Source organism: Megalops cyprinoides, chromosome 8, assembly GCF_013368585.1.
Source record: "Megalops cyprinoides isolate fMegCyp1 chromosome 8, fMegCyp1.pri, whole genome shotgun sequence".
Lineage (NCBI taxonomy): Eukaryota > Metazoa > Chordata > Actinopteri > Elopiformes > Megalopidae > Megalops > Megalops cyprinoides.
The window spans coordinates 15,261,479-15,277,061 of NC_050590.1; the positions used below are offsets into that span (position 1 = coordinate 15,261,479).

The following is a 15,583-nucleotide window of genomic DNA, read 5'->3' on the forward strand; positions in this document are numbered from 1 at the left end:
TTACATTATGTGCCATGGGAACGCTGACTACAGTGATCCAGGACCTAGTGTAACGTCTCTAGGGCAGGCGGGACTACTTTAATCTTACTTTTTCATAAAATGATCATGTTGCATTGCAATTTTAGAGAGCATTAAGGGTGACATTAGCAAACTACTGAGTAAATTGCATGCACCCAATCAAACATGTTCATTTCTGTAATGTGTCATAAGTGTCTCAGAAGTGCAGCAGAAATGCCGTTTACCGCCATGGAAGATGACAGGTATACCATTATTTCATAATAATAACAGTTATTGGAATGAGTAGGTTGCAAGTTTTTCCTCTTTGAGTGTGATGTTGTGAAGCAGTGGTGTCCACAAAACAAATAGAGACAGAAGGCCCTCTTAATTCTGTACAACATACAAGAGTTCTAGAATCACTGCCATTGTTCAAGGACAATGGCCAGCATTCTAACTCAATCAGCATGGTGGATCAAATCGCACCATTCCCTGACATGTGATGCCTCCATATAAGTATAATGCGACACCTTCCATCGAATATGAAGTCAGAGTCCTAAAAAGGATGACTTGTAGCAACATTATTGGAAGAATAATCATTGTGGGTATCAGTGTAGCATGCTGCTAATTGTACTTTTTTTTATCATCCTCTATTACCAAACCTAACGAAAGCAATGTCAAGCGCCGGTCTCTGGCTCCCTCTTGTGACAGAGCAGCAAAACACAAAAAAGCAGATACTGACAAATCTGTTTTCATTTCATGGAATCTCAGATCAAATAATCCACATGGAAAATTAATTTCCACAAGGAAATATATCTCTTATCTTGGTTATATTTTGATTTCAGTGCTTTTTAGTCGATACTGATATGAAGGTTTTCATCTTAATTGAAAGCAGAAGAATGTGAAACAGAAAGTGTTGCATTCTCTTGTTGCATGTGAAAAACGTTGAGAGTTTTCATTTAATAGAAGTGTTTGTCCTGTAACCAAGTGATGTTATTTTAGTCCAAGGTATAAATCAAGGTCTGAAACCATTGATTTGATAGTATTACTTAAGACCACCACTAGAGGGAGACGGTTACCGTCGAATCAAGTTATGGCTGAGCCCAATAGTTAGGTATTTGTTATTTCAAATTTGATCTGGAACTGACAGGTGAGAAAATTACAAAAAATACCTTGGAGCTTCCCAATATTGTTTTCTGTAAGTGGGTGGTTCTCATACCAACGTTGGAACACTCTAAGTCACATGCAAGAAGACAGACTGCATTGCTAAAAAATTTCTGATGGGAATGAGGGCCCATCAGATGGTCTTAGCCACAGGTATAATACCATTCTGTAAACATTCTGTAATAACATTCTGTAAAACTGAAAACACATTCACTGAGGAAAAATAAGACAATTATTTAACAGTGTTTCATACCAGAGTTTTACATGCATAAAATCCTGTACTGGTTTTATATTTTGATATTTTATGTGGGGGTGTCAGTCCAGCTTGCCCCTCCTGCAGCTAGTGTGACAGAGGCTTTCCGTATTACGTGCTGCTGGTGCTAAATGATACACCATACAGAGCTCTGGGTTCTCAGCTGATTGTTGTAGCTGGTGGTGACATATGAGTTGTCATCTTCACCGCAGGCTCCTGTTATTGTAGCTCCTCAAGCTGTCTTCACCTCTAATCACACCCTAGTCTGGGCTAAAAGGAAACTGATTTCCAACCACTCCCAACAAAGTGTCCACACAACATGCACTTCTCAATTTACTATCCATTATACATTTTAATACAGATTCTTTTAGCCTGTCTTTGGCAGGAGAGAGGATGTGAGTATCAGTACAGTTGGTGCTCTTTGCAATAAAGTATGTGTTCATAATGATTTGCAGTCAAAATATGCTTTTGTGAATCCACAGAGAAGTCTGTTTTGGAAGTTTCTCCCCTTATTTTTCTGTAAGAATGGACATGGGAGAAAAGCTTATGTCAGTGAAAGTAGTGGATGTTCATCAGAAATTAGGAGGAAGAAATTATACAATGCATATGATTTTTAGAGGTATAACAGGTTTTTGTTTCCATTTTAAATGTTCAACAACAATGGAAAACAGTACTTACTCAAGGCAGTTCAACACTCAAGATAGCTGATTCTTTTTCTATTGTATAATCTAAAACACTTTTTTTACTTTTGGGGGAGCAATCAGAGGAAGATCCTAGATCCTAATCCCATACAAGCTTCACTAATTAATATCAGAGTGCCTTATTGTAGTCCAACACTCTGAATTTGACCTCCAGTCCTCCACAAGCAGGCCAATGTGGAAAGGGAAAAGAGCCCCAGGTGCAGACTTAATAACCATGACAACTGTCCCTGAGTGCACCATCTGCCAGATAGGACCATTACTGGAGTCTTCTTCCTGTAATCCATCACTCTTTGTCTCAGCACTTTACTACATCTGCTGGGCAACATGGTGATCAATACAGTGCTGTGCATCATATTGTGTGAGAAGACTTGCCAGCACAGATGATAACTATCTGACTCATCTGTAACACAAAAGGCAGTCACAAACTTGTAAAATTCAAACAGTCTGTTTCATGTATTAGTGCCTGATTTGAAGAAAAATTATGCATTATGTCCGACAGAATTGTTACTGAACAGTTTTCAGCGCAAGATGACATGTTCTCATGTTCTGTACATCATGTCTGTACATCAGTGCTAATCATGAAAGGCTGACTCTTACAAAATGGTCACCAAAGTGAATATACAGTATATACTGGACACTGTTCTCAGTTTTGAACTTATGTCAAGAAGGTCCCTTGAACAAGGCTATGCAAAGAACACACAGGAACACACACAAAAACTAATTTTCTTTGTAAGGACTTTTGTAAGCACCTGATGCAATTCTGAATCTCATGCAAAGTACAATGAAAAATGCTTAGTTTGGGCATAGAATCTGTAAAGTTTAAGAGTCAAAGTAAAATACCTATACAAAAACAGCACCTTTATTTTTTTCCAATTTGTTTTTTTCCAACAGTGTCTGAGAATCCAAATATGCCTGAGCAGCTAGTGATGGACAGCATATCAGAATAGCTGAGTCACATCTCCAGATGAAACAATATCACCACACAGCTGGGAGAGTTATTTTCATAAAATAATTTTCATTTTTAGAAACTGTTTTCATAGTGGTAAGATGTTTTGGTACATCGTATATATATATATATATATATATATATATATATATATATATATATATATATACTTTTTGTATGTGAAAACATCTGAATGCTCATACTGTCCCTCCATATTTACCCCTGACCCCACTAACTAGGAACGATAAATGGGGTAGAAAAATGGCCATGTTGAATTATTTTCTGCTTAAAAAAAACTAAAAATGTTATAGCTTCATCTTAATAGTACTGCATATAACAAATTTGGATTTGTCACAAATAATGAATTTTGATTCAGAAACAATCTCTGAAGACTATAAATGGTCAGTAGCCTTCAGTATATCAATGATTTAGTATTTATTCAAAACTAGAAAGAAATGCTTACCTGAATGCCAAAGGGATGTTCTCAGCTGATCAACTAAAATAAATAAATAGAAACAACAGCAACAACAACAACAACAACAAAATCTGAAGAGAGCTCCCAAGTATCTCAGACAATTAAGGCACTTGTTACAAGCACAGATTGGACCCTACACTCCAGGGTTGAATCTGGCTGCTCCCTGTTGGAGACAGGGGTGGGTAAGTCAGCGAGTATTCTCTTGGATGGCTCTCAGCATGCTGTGACTCCTTTTGTTCCCTACTAGAGTTACTCTGACAGCATCAGGGGGATACTGGTCCTCTATTCAGTGACTGCCTCTTGGTACACTGTAGGACTTGCAGCGTGAAAACTATGTCGTGGTAGGCATGTGTGTAACAAGACTGCAGTTGCTTTGCCCCATGCACCTTGCTTCTGCTCAAGCTCAGCAATTGTTGTTGTGAGGCTTAGCGTAAAATATGACTGACAACTACAAAAGCTTTGTGAAACAGAGGAAGAATGCAAAAAAGATTTCTACAGCATTTCATCCAGGGAGACTGGCAAAAACACCAATCAGAAGTATTAGAATCTCGTGAATCACTACAGGAAGTGTCTTGTCAGTGTAATCCATGCCAAAGGAGGATTTGCAAAATATTAATTACAGGGAGGTGAATCAAAGCTCTAAGGACTAAAAGGCATGACCTTCCTCTGTTCAATGCTATAAGGCTTGAAGTATAACATGTTTAAAGATTATTAAGCAAATAAATGATTCAATATGTACATGTATTTCTTTTACAGCATGTATTTTGCTCCTATTTATTCATTAATAAATATGGACAGCATTTTATTTACTTTCACAGACACAAAGCAAGTAATGTGCCTTTACTCTTCAGCCAAAAACAAAGCAAGTAATGTGCCTTTACTCTTCAGCCAAAAACAAAGCAAGTAATGTGCCTTTACTCTTCAAGACCCATTAGTAAATATTTAACCTTTAAACTGCTTTGTGAAAAAGGCATGGACAAAAACTGGAGTCAATGACAATATCTGCAGGTGATGATGCAATGGGTCATCAAATCTGCATTACTTGCTGCCCAGCCCTACTGCCCCGGGAGGAACGCACACCCTCTTTATCTTCCCATTTATGATCCAGTATTGTGGGAGAAGCCATGGTGACTCAGGGCATTTTTTCTCCGCTTTGTTTTGGTTTTAGTTTGCTCAAATGTTCTGAAACTGCACCATCAATACAGCAACAGTCCTCCCAAAACAGTGTTGAAGAGAAAGAGAGACATATTGTGGTAGTGCAGGGATGGAGGGAGGGTCTTACTGCTTGAGAGAGAGAGAGGCTCACTGGTCTAACACAGACAAATAGCTAGGCCATGATGTAAGTGTTTGCTTTGTTCTCCCTGACTCACTGTCCTGTGCAGCTCTGTCTTTCATTACCATTTTGCATCATTATTGATTATAAGAGCTCATATATCCCAGTGGAGTCGTGTGGTCTCAAGTATATAATGTAGAGCAATGTGATCAGGAAACATAAACCTAAGTTATATATTCCATACCTTATTGTAAAACTTTGTTAAAGATCAGTGCAACTTTCATGTTGTATAAATGTTCAGTGCAACTTCCATGTTTGTATAAACCAGGGTTAGTGAAATGGTCAGGGGGAGAAAACTTAATGTTCCTTTATTTTATGTTTCTGCACGCATACTTGTTCTGTGGTACAGCACACTTGGAGGGCGTTGGTCTTCAGGTTGTTCATAGTTTTAGCTTCTGTGCTCATGTGATGCCTTAATGTGATCTGGTGCTTGAACAGTGTGAAAATTAACTGGTTTACTTGGCACTTTCCTCCACTTTCGGCAGTTGGAGGTGGCTGTTTTAAGGCTGCACAGTTTCATTTTAGGCGCTTCCATTCTGCTGTGCTTCCCCGAGGCTCCATAGGGCGACTAATGGCTCAGCAAATTGAGAAACATGTGACCGACATGGGATTTTGAGGCATCTGAGCAAACTAGAAAACTTTTTGAATGGCGACTAAATTAACTGCGTGTTGCCGTAGAATTAGATTATTACACAGTGTGCAACTGTTACTGACGCATTACGAAAAGTGCATAGCTTAATATCACTGTAAAACATTTTTTTTTCATGGTCGCTTTTTATTCTGACTTTTTTACTCACTCCCGGTTCAGTGCTGTTATGACTGCTTAGAGTCTATTTCACTGCAGCTGCAGGGATGTTGCAGCGTCTTTCACAGGTGTCTCTCATTGGCCGGCGCGTTGCTCCTCTACTGGGAAAGTGACGTCACCGGCTGGTGGAATTTGCATCCCTCTTTGTGAGGCAGTGCAGTGCAGTGCTGCAGAGGCGGCTTAGTATAAAACCCTCTGTTAGAACTCTCAGAGCCTGCTGTAGACGACTTGGGTCGGAACTACAATTCTCTCTCGCGCTCGCAAGACACAAAACAAAGGGAAGAATGAGAGAAATCGTTCATATTCAAGCTGGCCAATGTGGCAATCAGATTGGAGCAAAGGTAAAATGATTTATATTAATTAAAAACGTACTGGTTTAGTTGAACGGTATGGCACATGGGTAATAATTAGCGAATTTAAATACTCTTGCTTTGGAAACGAATGGTAGATTGTTTTGTTGCTAGCCAACATGTTTAATGAATGGTTGAACAGTGGAATAGTACAACTTTTTATCCTTTAAAACTGTTTAGGAAACGGAATGACTTGCAGCGTAACAGTCTATGTTTTAAAGTTAACGAAACATGTAGACTTCTGCGTCAGAGAAGTGACTGCTGGTGTGCATGTTGTCATTCCGGCGTTTGCCGGTATACCGCAGAATACGACTGATGGATTTCCATAGTGCTGAAGCGGCAGTCTGAAACCGTAGAATATGTGACCACGCCCAGCAAAGCAGACAACCAAAATATCATGTCCTTACAGAAATATTTAAGGACATTTCAAGGTGATGGAGATTCGTAATGTTCAAGTGCAGTTATCTGGGTACGAAGTTTCATTGAAAATAATAATGCCTCCTATGGTGAACGTGGCTCTGTCTCTACGAAGTTCGTGTTGCAGGTAGGTTTTCTTGAAGACGTGACAACTTATTTAGTAAGACTAAAAACTTCACTTTCACCGAAAATGGGTCTAGCGGGTTAAAAAAAATACAGTCAGCTTCTCTTTCCTTAATTGCCGACTGCCACACCCTCAGACTGCAGAGGACCTAACAAAGGCATGGTATCGGTTCTGCAGTGCAATCTGTGACGAACAGAGGAGGGTGCGAAATATTCGCCTCACATCCCACAGGCCCGTCGCAGACTGGCTAGACAGGATGCGACACTGCGTATGACATCGCGTATGACACCGCTCTCGGATATAAGAACTGCGTATTGATCGGTAATCTCACTCCACGCTGCAAGCGTGTCATGTATGTATCCATGTGATCCTAGAGGGGAACCATGGGCATCCTTTACACTGATGCGTCTATTATTAACAATACTGGCAATATTTAAACAAAAACGTCAATATGTTACTATATCAAACACAGGGTGCTTTGAACTGCCTAAAATTTTTATTTTAAGGAATCGATAAGCAAGATGATTTTTTGAATGACTGATATGGACTCTGTCTTACACAGCACTATATGAATTGTGGAAAAAAAAAGTTTTTAAGTTTTTTATCTTTAACCCTTTAACAACCTCTGTTTAAGTCAAGGATTACCATGCCCTATTCGTAGCTGCTTTGTTGTTTTTGGCAGTTTTGATATTTCTCCATTGTTGCTTGCTACCCTCACATCTTTTGTCTACAGTGTTCCCTGACATAACCAATAATAGGTGCAAAAAAAGGCCTGAGTTACAAGGGGTGCAGCCCAAAGTCAGTGTACTGGTAGAAATGATATAAATAACTGTACGGTATACCATCTACCAATGTAAAAATGTTTAAATGTTTACTATTATTGTTTAAACAAGCAGCCATTGTTTAGTGATAGGATGGATTTAATAAACCCTTTGTTGAGAGTGGGAACCTCAATCCATAAGCCAGTGCCTTTATGGGATGCCAAAATCCCAGGAGTTGTGCCGAACCAAAGTGTGAAGGATCCTGCCCTGCCCATTCCACTCACAAAATTCTTCATTGTTTGTTTGATCATGTCAGCAGATGCTAAGAAGAGAACATATATATATTCTATATGTTATATATGTAGCAGCCTTCTAACTTTCAGTGGCCTTTCTCCAGTTGTGAAATAATATTACCAGCCAACTATGATGCCACAGTGTAATATCATGTTACCTTATGTTTTCCTAAAAGGTTTGTCAGTCAGAAAGTGTAAGATGTGGGTGTGGCTGCAAAAATGCATTATCATATAATAGCTTTTAATGCAATCAAGTAATTACTCAACATTGATTAATGGATTAATTTACGTGTTGACAGGAACATGTCTAATCCAAGAAACAGTGATTCCTTTTCCAGGAGTTCTGGATTCTGCTGCACTTTCATTTATTAATTCTGTTTAGCATTAAACCCATATTTGCTGTTTTATGCCTCTGTGATTTTTATTAATTAGAAACTATTCTCTGCAAGTGGACAGTAGCATGACAAAACAATTTTGGCTCACAATGAAAAAATAACAAATCATTTGGCCAAAAATTGCTACAGATTGTCTTGATTTCATTTGTTTTGTTTTGTGGTTGTGGATATATCATGGAAATCGTGTATATCATGAGAAGCAGTTTTCATCACCAAGCCTTTATGAGGTGGAATGTTCCCTTGCAATGCTTGTAAAATCCAGAGCACATCTACTTCAATACGTAGCCTGCCGTCAGCCATCTCAGCTGATATGACTCAGCATCCTTGAATTTGTGCTGAGCAGAAGGGCATACTGTATTCACAGGACACCAGACTGCTTTGATCCTGTTTTGAAAAACATACAGTCATCCTCTGGCTCTGTGGTTTTGTGAAAAGAGAACCACCCTTCATGCAAAGCTTGCAGTGATTTGTTTAGGGAGCTGCAGGTGAACACTGCCTGTGCTGTGCTGCTGGCTTTCTTTGCAATGCATTATGAATGACTCAGCTTCCATTGATCTCGGTTCAAGGGAGAGACTGTGTCAGTGAAGGAGGAGGTGGGAAGGGCTATTACAGGCAAACATACAGAACTGTTGCCTTAATAAATTTTCTACACAGATCAGAGTTACAAAGGACAGAGTAATCTACTCAAGGTCATTTCATTGTCCTTACGGTTGGAAAGGATCGGCAACAGATTGGCAAAGCACAATGTTTTTCAGGCACTGTACTGAATAAGTCCTCAGACTGTGTGAACACTAAAATACATTTCATTGAACTGCCTTTACAATTCCTGGTTTTAAATCATAGAAATGTCTTCCATTATGTCATCCCTGTACCAAGACTTCTAATCTAAAGCAGAGTCTAGACATTGTACATCATTGAATTATGTCATTATATCCCTGGAGAGATTTGGGACAGGGGGTTGACATAATATGATGACATCATGCATTTTCTTGGGGACTGTAGGCAATTTAACACTACCCATTTAACACATTGGTGATTTATCATCTGAACTTTAACCTCACTGTCAGCCCCCTCACTCACAACCAAAAGTCCCCCATAATCCGAATTTCTGGTGCGGCACCTGGCAAAAGAGGGGGGAGTGAAAAAACGAGAGGCTAATTACCAATTTAGATAGCTGACAGACATCTGCTTTGGACAGAGGAGGCACAGAGCTGATCATTAGCATGCTGGAGTGCACACTGACATCTTCCCTTCTGTGTGGGGTGGATGCAGGCGGGGGTTGGGGTGGGGTGCTTGGGACAGGCTGTTGTTCAGCTCTACAGAAGGACGCCGTGAATGAGGGAGGAGGGAGTGGCCCTAGTTCCTTCTCCCAGGAGCAAGAAGAAAGCTGCATGCATAGATACTAATTTTATCCCACTTAGTGACAAATGTGGGTTATCTGAATTATGGCTCATTACCAGATGATTATTGTACAGATTCCACATGCCCTCTGTATTACATCAACCTTGAGATCTTTATTTTTTAGTGCATCTCCATACATGAATCTGACATGTGATAATGAATGTCTGTATGGCTATAAATGTTTAGCTGGCTTACCAAAGTGATGTTAGTACGCAGTTTTTGATTAGGTATGGGATATTGGCTCTGTTTACACTGTAACCTTTGCTTAATTGGATTAATTCTTGCCTGATTCTGCCATATGTTTTCCAAATCAGTTCTACCTTTAGAAGTCTGATATATGTTTGACTCTGAATTAGAACATTGTTTTTGTTCCTTTCTAATATCAATACATGTAGTGTTTTAAAACCTTTCAAACAGAAACACAGATATACACACATAATGTTGAGATGTGAAAGTGGAGGGGACATCATTAAGATAACATGATCGTATTGTCCTGGCTGTGCCTGATGTCACTTTTTCAGTGTGTCTGAAATGGCTCTATGGAGCTTGCTAGACAGAAACAGTGTGCCCTCATTGTAAGCCTCTCCCACTGTGAATTTTTTGCTCGGTGTAGGAAGAGAGTGTTTGTGTGGCCATGGCCCGCATCCCATTTCCAATCACTGAGCCAGTCAACTGTGTTTGCTGGAGAGAGCACAAAAAAACAAACAAAAAATGTTAACTGGTTTATTAAGTGCACAGACTGAGAGAATCTGGGCTCAGACACATGGCACTGGGTAGACTTGGAAAAGTTCAGCTGGGGTGGGAACATGGGGGAAAAATCAAGCAAATCAGAAAGGACTGGGCCATCAACTGCTTCTTTAAAGAAAAGATACCTATTACTGTATGTTCTTTTGACATTTGGTGTTAGTAAACATTTGAGAGTACAGAGATGTTCTAATGGATATTCAATGATTTGCCCAGATTTAGGGCTTTCAGTGGCATGTGTTGAGTCATGTTTAAAGGAGATGTTTTCTCTCCAGTCAATCTGAATCCTGTTCTGTGTTGTCTGGAATATTGCCTTGTGGTCAGTCTGATATGCAGGTAGGATTTAAACTACTGCACTGTAAGTGTGCATGAGGATAAAATCCCACTCAGTAAAGGCTGCCTATGGCCGATCTCCGAAAGTGCTGATCTCTGCGAGGTGTCAGACCAATCCCTCCCATCAGGACAGTTTCCCTGACACATACTGTCCTGACCGCGGTCTCTCTGAAGCTCCTCTCAGAACAGCTTGGCTCAGTGCCTGCTGTCCTCCCCTCCCCTGGTGTGTCTGCCCTCGTCTCCACCCACCTCTCCATGACCGTCAGTGCCCCCACAGCCCCATCCTCCTCTCAGCAGGCCGTTAGGTCTCACAGCTGCGCACACAGACTGGCCCCACAGTGGGACATCAACAGCATAACAGTTTACTCAGACACACTTATGTCTTCAGATATCTTTGTTGGGCATTTTCACAACTCAACCTACAGTAGTTACAATACAGCATAGCAAGCTGTGGCCTGATTTTTGCACTTCAGGTATTTTTCATTTTTTTATCGGTCAGCTTCATACTTCCAGTTTGATCATGGGTATACTACACCAAGCTAACCCTGGAGATCCAGGAAAACGTCATCTAAACTAGAAACATTCAGATGAGAATTTATGTGTTTAGTCATTGCGTCCAGCCCGTGCACACTTTTATAAGAGATTCATGTTCACAGTTTTGTTCCCAGAGCATGTTCCTGCTGTCAGTTAATGTGTGTACTTTGTGTCTGTAAGTGCAGCCAGTGATTTAGGGCAGAGCTTTGGTGCAGCTGCATGCTCAATGTGAACACTTTGCGGTTGCAGTTTTGGGAGGTGATCAGCGATGAGCACGGCATTGATCCCACTGGAAACTACGTGGGAGACTCCGACCTGCAGCTAGAGAGGATCAGCGTCTATTACAATGAGGCATCATGTGAGTCACTGGTTGCCAGTGTAATCAATCACAGACATAGTATTACATGTTGGAGGTCAGTGAAACACAAAGGGCATACCAATAAATGACCATTACATGTTTTTAACCCACAGCTGGTATTTCAGTCATATTTCATGCATTGCCATTGCACTTTATTTGGATGTAAACAAAAAAGGCAGACTCACAAATGATTTCTTTTGCTGTATTGGTTTAAACACCTCCTATAACATGGTCACATTCTTATCAGTGTTTTAAGTTGCTGATATGTGGTTGAGGCAGGTATGAGATAAGCTTGTTGAATGATGATAGGATTGATATGTAAGTAAAGCATATCTTGTTCTTTTCTCTTCAGCCTCCAAATATGTACCCAGAGCCATATTGGTGGACTTGGAGCCTGGTACCATGGACAGTGTTCGTTCTGGAGCCTTTGGCCACCTTTTCAGACCAGACAACTTCATCTTTGGTTAGTGGGGCCCATTCGTTCCTGTCCCGTAAGGGATGTCATGTCAGCTGAGATGAGAGTTTTGATTGCTTGACAATGAAGTCGTTCTGCAGCCCTGAAAAGTGACATTTGCTGATTTTGTTTTTTTGGGCTAATGTTACTGTGAGAGTGGCACATACAGTATCTTGGTAGCCAGAGTTATTAATGTTGAGGCATTTAATATTCTAGATTTAATCTGTAATCTCTAGATTTATTTCTGAAATCTCTAGATTTAATCTGAAATCAGGACTGTATGTATATGACGGCTATCTCTGTACATCACAAAAATATTCTCAATTCTCTGTGCTACCTTCTTGATATAGGTTGCAGTATTTACAGGATTTAAATGGTATGCACGCTGGCATAGATTTCTGCAGGTGACTGAAATAGCACATTGATCTCAATTGTGAAACGAAAACACATGCAGGGCTGAGCTTTTTTTTCCAAATTGCACACTGTGCTCAGAAACAGCTGCCCCCATTTCCATTAGTGACAAGCTGCCTGGGGTGTATAGCGGGCAGCCTTATTCACTGCCTCTGTCCTTGGCTGTGCAGATGAGGTTGTGGCTGCAGTAATGTTACAGCCAACAAGCCTGGAGAAATCGATGACTTTTATTAGACCAGTCAGGGAGTCTGCTGCAGTCTGTTTCCTAGAGAGATTCATCGCCATGAGTGGGCTTAACTCTTTAAGTACCAAATACCACTGTGAGGATAATTGCATGTGCAATTGCTAGTTGTCCTCTCAGAAATGTTAAATGTAGGCAGGTAGAATATTACTATTACTTAATGAAACATTATGACTACGGTAAATGGTACAGTTGTGTAAGTTCATTTTAGAATGCCCTCTATGCTGTTTGAAAGACATATTTTGATACTGAAATTTTAAGATGCTATACTGAGGAAAAATTTACTTTGGGGCAAAGTACGCTCATATAGTCAAAATTTGAGTAAAAACGACAACATCTAAAGTGATGAATGGTGCTGTTGCTGTAACCCCACAGGCCAGAGTGGAGCTGGGAACAACTGGGCCAAGGGCCACTACACAGAGGGGGCAGAGCTGGTGGACTCTGTACTGGATGTGGTTAGAAAGGAGTGTGAGAACTGTGACTGCCTTCAGGGCTTCCAGCTCACTCACTCCCTGGGTGGGGGCACTGGCTCAGGTATGGGCACCCTGCTGATCAGCAAAGTTCGTGAGGAGTACCCCGACCGCATCATGAACACCTTCAGTGTGGTGCCTTCCCCTAAGGTGTCAGACACAGTGGTGGAGCCCTACAATGCCACCCTGTCCATCCACCAGCTGGTGGAGAACACAGACGAGACCTACTGCATCGACAATGAGGCTCTTTATGACATATGCTTCCGCACCCTTAAGCTGGCCACGCCCACCTATGGGGACCTCAACCACTTGGTTTCTGCCACCATGAGCGGGGTGACCACCTCCCTGCGCTTCCCTGGGCAGCTCAATGCTGATCTGCGCAAGCTGGCCGTCAACATGGTGCCCTTCCCTCGCCTTCACTTCTTCATGCCCGGCTTTGCCCCCCTGACAGCCCGAGGGAGCCAGCAGTACCGTGCCCTCACTGTGCCTGAGCTCACACAGCAGATGTTTGATGCCAAGAACATGATGGCTGCCTGTGACCCCCGCCATGGCCGTTACCTCACTGTGGCCACAGTCTTTAGAGGCCGCATGTCCATGAAGGAGGTGGATGAGCAGATGCTGGCAATCCAGAGCAAGAACAGCAGCTACTTTGTGGAGTGGATCCCCAACAATGTGAAGGTGGCCGTGTGCGACATCCCACCCCGTGGACTGAAGATGTCCTCCACCTTCATTGGCAACAGCACTGCCATCCAGGAGCTGTTCAAACGCATCTCTGAGCAATTCACCGCCATGTTCCGCCGTAAGGCCTTCCTGCACTGGTACACTGGGGAAGGCATGGACGAGATGGAGTTCACCGAGGCTGAGAGCAACATGAATGACCTGGTGTCCGAGTACCAGCAGTACCAGGATGCCACGGCTGAGGAGGAAGGAGAGATGTACGAAGATGACGATGAGGAATCTGAAGTCCAGGGCCAAAAGTGAACATTCTAGAAATAAATTACCTTTCAATCATTCGAGTGTTCCATAACTTCTCAATGTTCTCCATGCAGGCCAAAAAAGGCATCCTCACCTTTCCTAGCTGCTTTAGGGCTCTGACTCCCTTTCGCTGTTAGTTTTTCTCTGATAACTGTTAGCGCCAGCTCCTAGTTCACTGACTGTATCATTGCTTCTTACTGGTATTATATGACCTGCTGAAAGTACTTCAGTTCTTGACCGTTTAGCTGACAATGTGCAAAATAAAGTAATGTTTCAAAAATGACAGATGGATTCAACTAGCTCTTGGTGCTGTTATTTTCTGTCATATCTTGTCAAAGCTCACTGGAAATGTTTTATTTTCTACTGATTTTGCTAGTTTTTATTTTTGGGAAATACTCAATAAATATACTGCTATCATGGGAGGTGATTGTGCTCTCACATGTGCTGAAATGTATGACCTGCATTAAAATCCTTTTTCACTTTCAGTTGGATTGGGAACAGAACAAGGTTAGGTAAAGGAATTTTATATATAATTGCACAAGAAGGATAAAGCAGAGCACCACTGAATGTTGGACTGATAGTGTGACTGTCCCATGTGTAAGTGACCTAGATGGTGGATAAAAATATCAGTGCTCCCGGGGTAAGAGTATACCTTCAGCAATGCGTTGATAACAGGGGATTGCATTAGCTGGACTGGAAGGAAGTTTTTGTGGTCTTAGATTTCTCTGCAGCACAAGCAACAAGACAAATCACATGGTAGCAACACAACAATTTTCAAAGCCAAAGGATATCCCTTAACAAAGAAGGCCTTTATATCAGTGAAAACACTGACCCTGCTATAGCCCTCAGGGCTGACTAAATTCAGATGACTGGCCACAAATATTTTAGTAAGATACCTCTCTTTGGAGAGAACAGTAGTCTGTGCTCACTGGCATCTGAAATTTCCCTGAGAAAGAAGTCTTTCTGAAGTGTTTCTGATTATAAAAGCTGTTAGTTTACAGATTCTGGTATATGTAATATAATTTGTGATTTTTCTTTTTTTTTCTTTTGCTGGCTACATGTGCTCATACTTACACACTGATACCAGCAGTTGACCTTCATTAATATGAAAAGCCCTGTAGTAGGACTCATTCATTATATATTATTCCTTATTGCTCAGATGCAGATAACAGAACACTAAAAGTTAATTGTGCTTGAGACAATGCAGCACTATGGATATAATTAATGGGTCAATATCATCTCATAAAACATACCATTTTAATAATTTAGTGCTGCCTAAGAGCCAAGCACTTTATGACTACAGGGTGAGACCAGACGCTTTCCCGGAGGTGATCTGATTGCAGTATAAAAGCCCCAAAGAGGAGACAGAATGCACAGACAAAGGAGACACAGTGTGATACGGAAGTGTGATGCGGAAAAGCTGGCAAACACAGTCTGGGTGAGTATTCTCCTTATGGATCAAATGAATCCTGGTAGACACAGAGGTAGTACCGCTCCCCCGTGAGTCAACTCACTCCACAGGAATTCGGGATGGTCTGACCCATGGCGTCACAGTGCTGAGTAAGCATACACCACAAGAGTCCTGATAGTGTCCGGGGATTATTAGTTTTGTGACTAAACAAATTATCCCAGCTGCAATGCTACTTTTATT

The 15,583-nt window shown here is 41.3% G+C and overlaps 1 protein-coding gene across 1 annotated transcript; it reads left to right on the forward strand.

Moving 5' to 3' along the window:
• The first annotated feature begins 10,486 nt into the window (after positions 1-10,486).
• LOC118782293 (tubulin beta-3 chain) lies at positions 10,487-13,938 on the forward strand. Its single transcript, XM_036535600.1, has 5 exons — positions 10,487-10,492; positions 10,664-10,789; positions 11,273-11,381; positions 11,734-11,844; positions 12,863-13,938. The coding sequence occupies exons 1-5, from the start codon at positions 10,487-10,489 to the stop codon at positions 13,936-13,938; spliced, it is 1,428 nt and encodes a 475-aa protein (XP_036391493.1).
• The last annotated feature ends 1,645 nt before the right edge of the window (positions 13,939-15,583 follow it).

Excerpts from the sequence above, each read along its gene's own strand:
- LOC118782293 (XM_036535600.1), top strand. Across the intron at positions 11,382-11,733 it reads CTATTACAATGAGGCATCAT|CCTCCAAATATGTACCCAGA; the intron begins GTGAGTCACTGG and ends TTTTCTCTTCAG. Across the intron at positions 11,845-12,862 it reads ACCAGACAACTTCATCTTTG|GCCAGAGTGGAGCTGGGAAC; the intron begins GTTAGTGGGGCC and ends GTAACCCCACAG.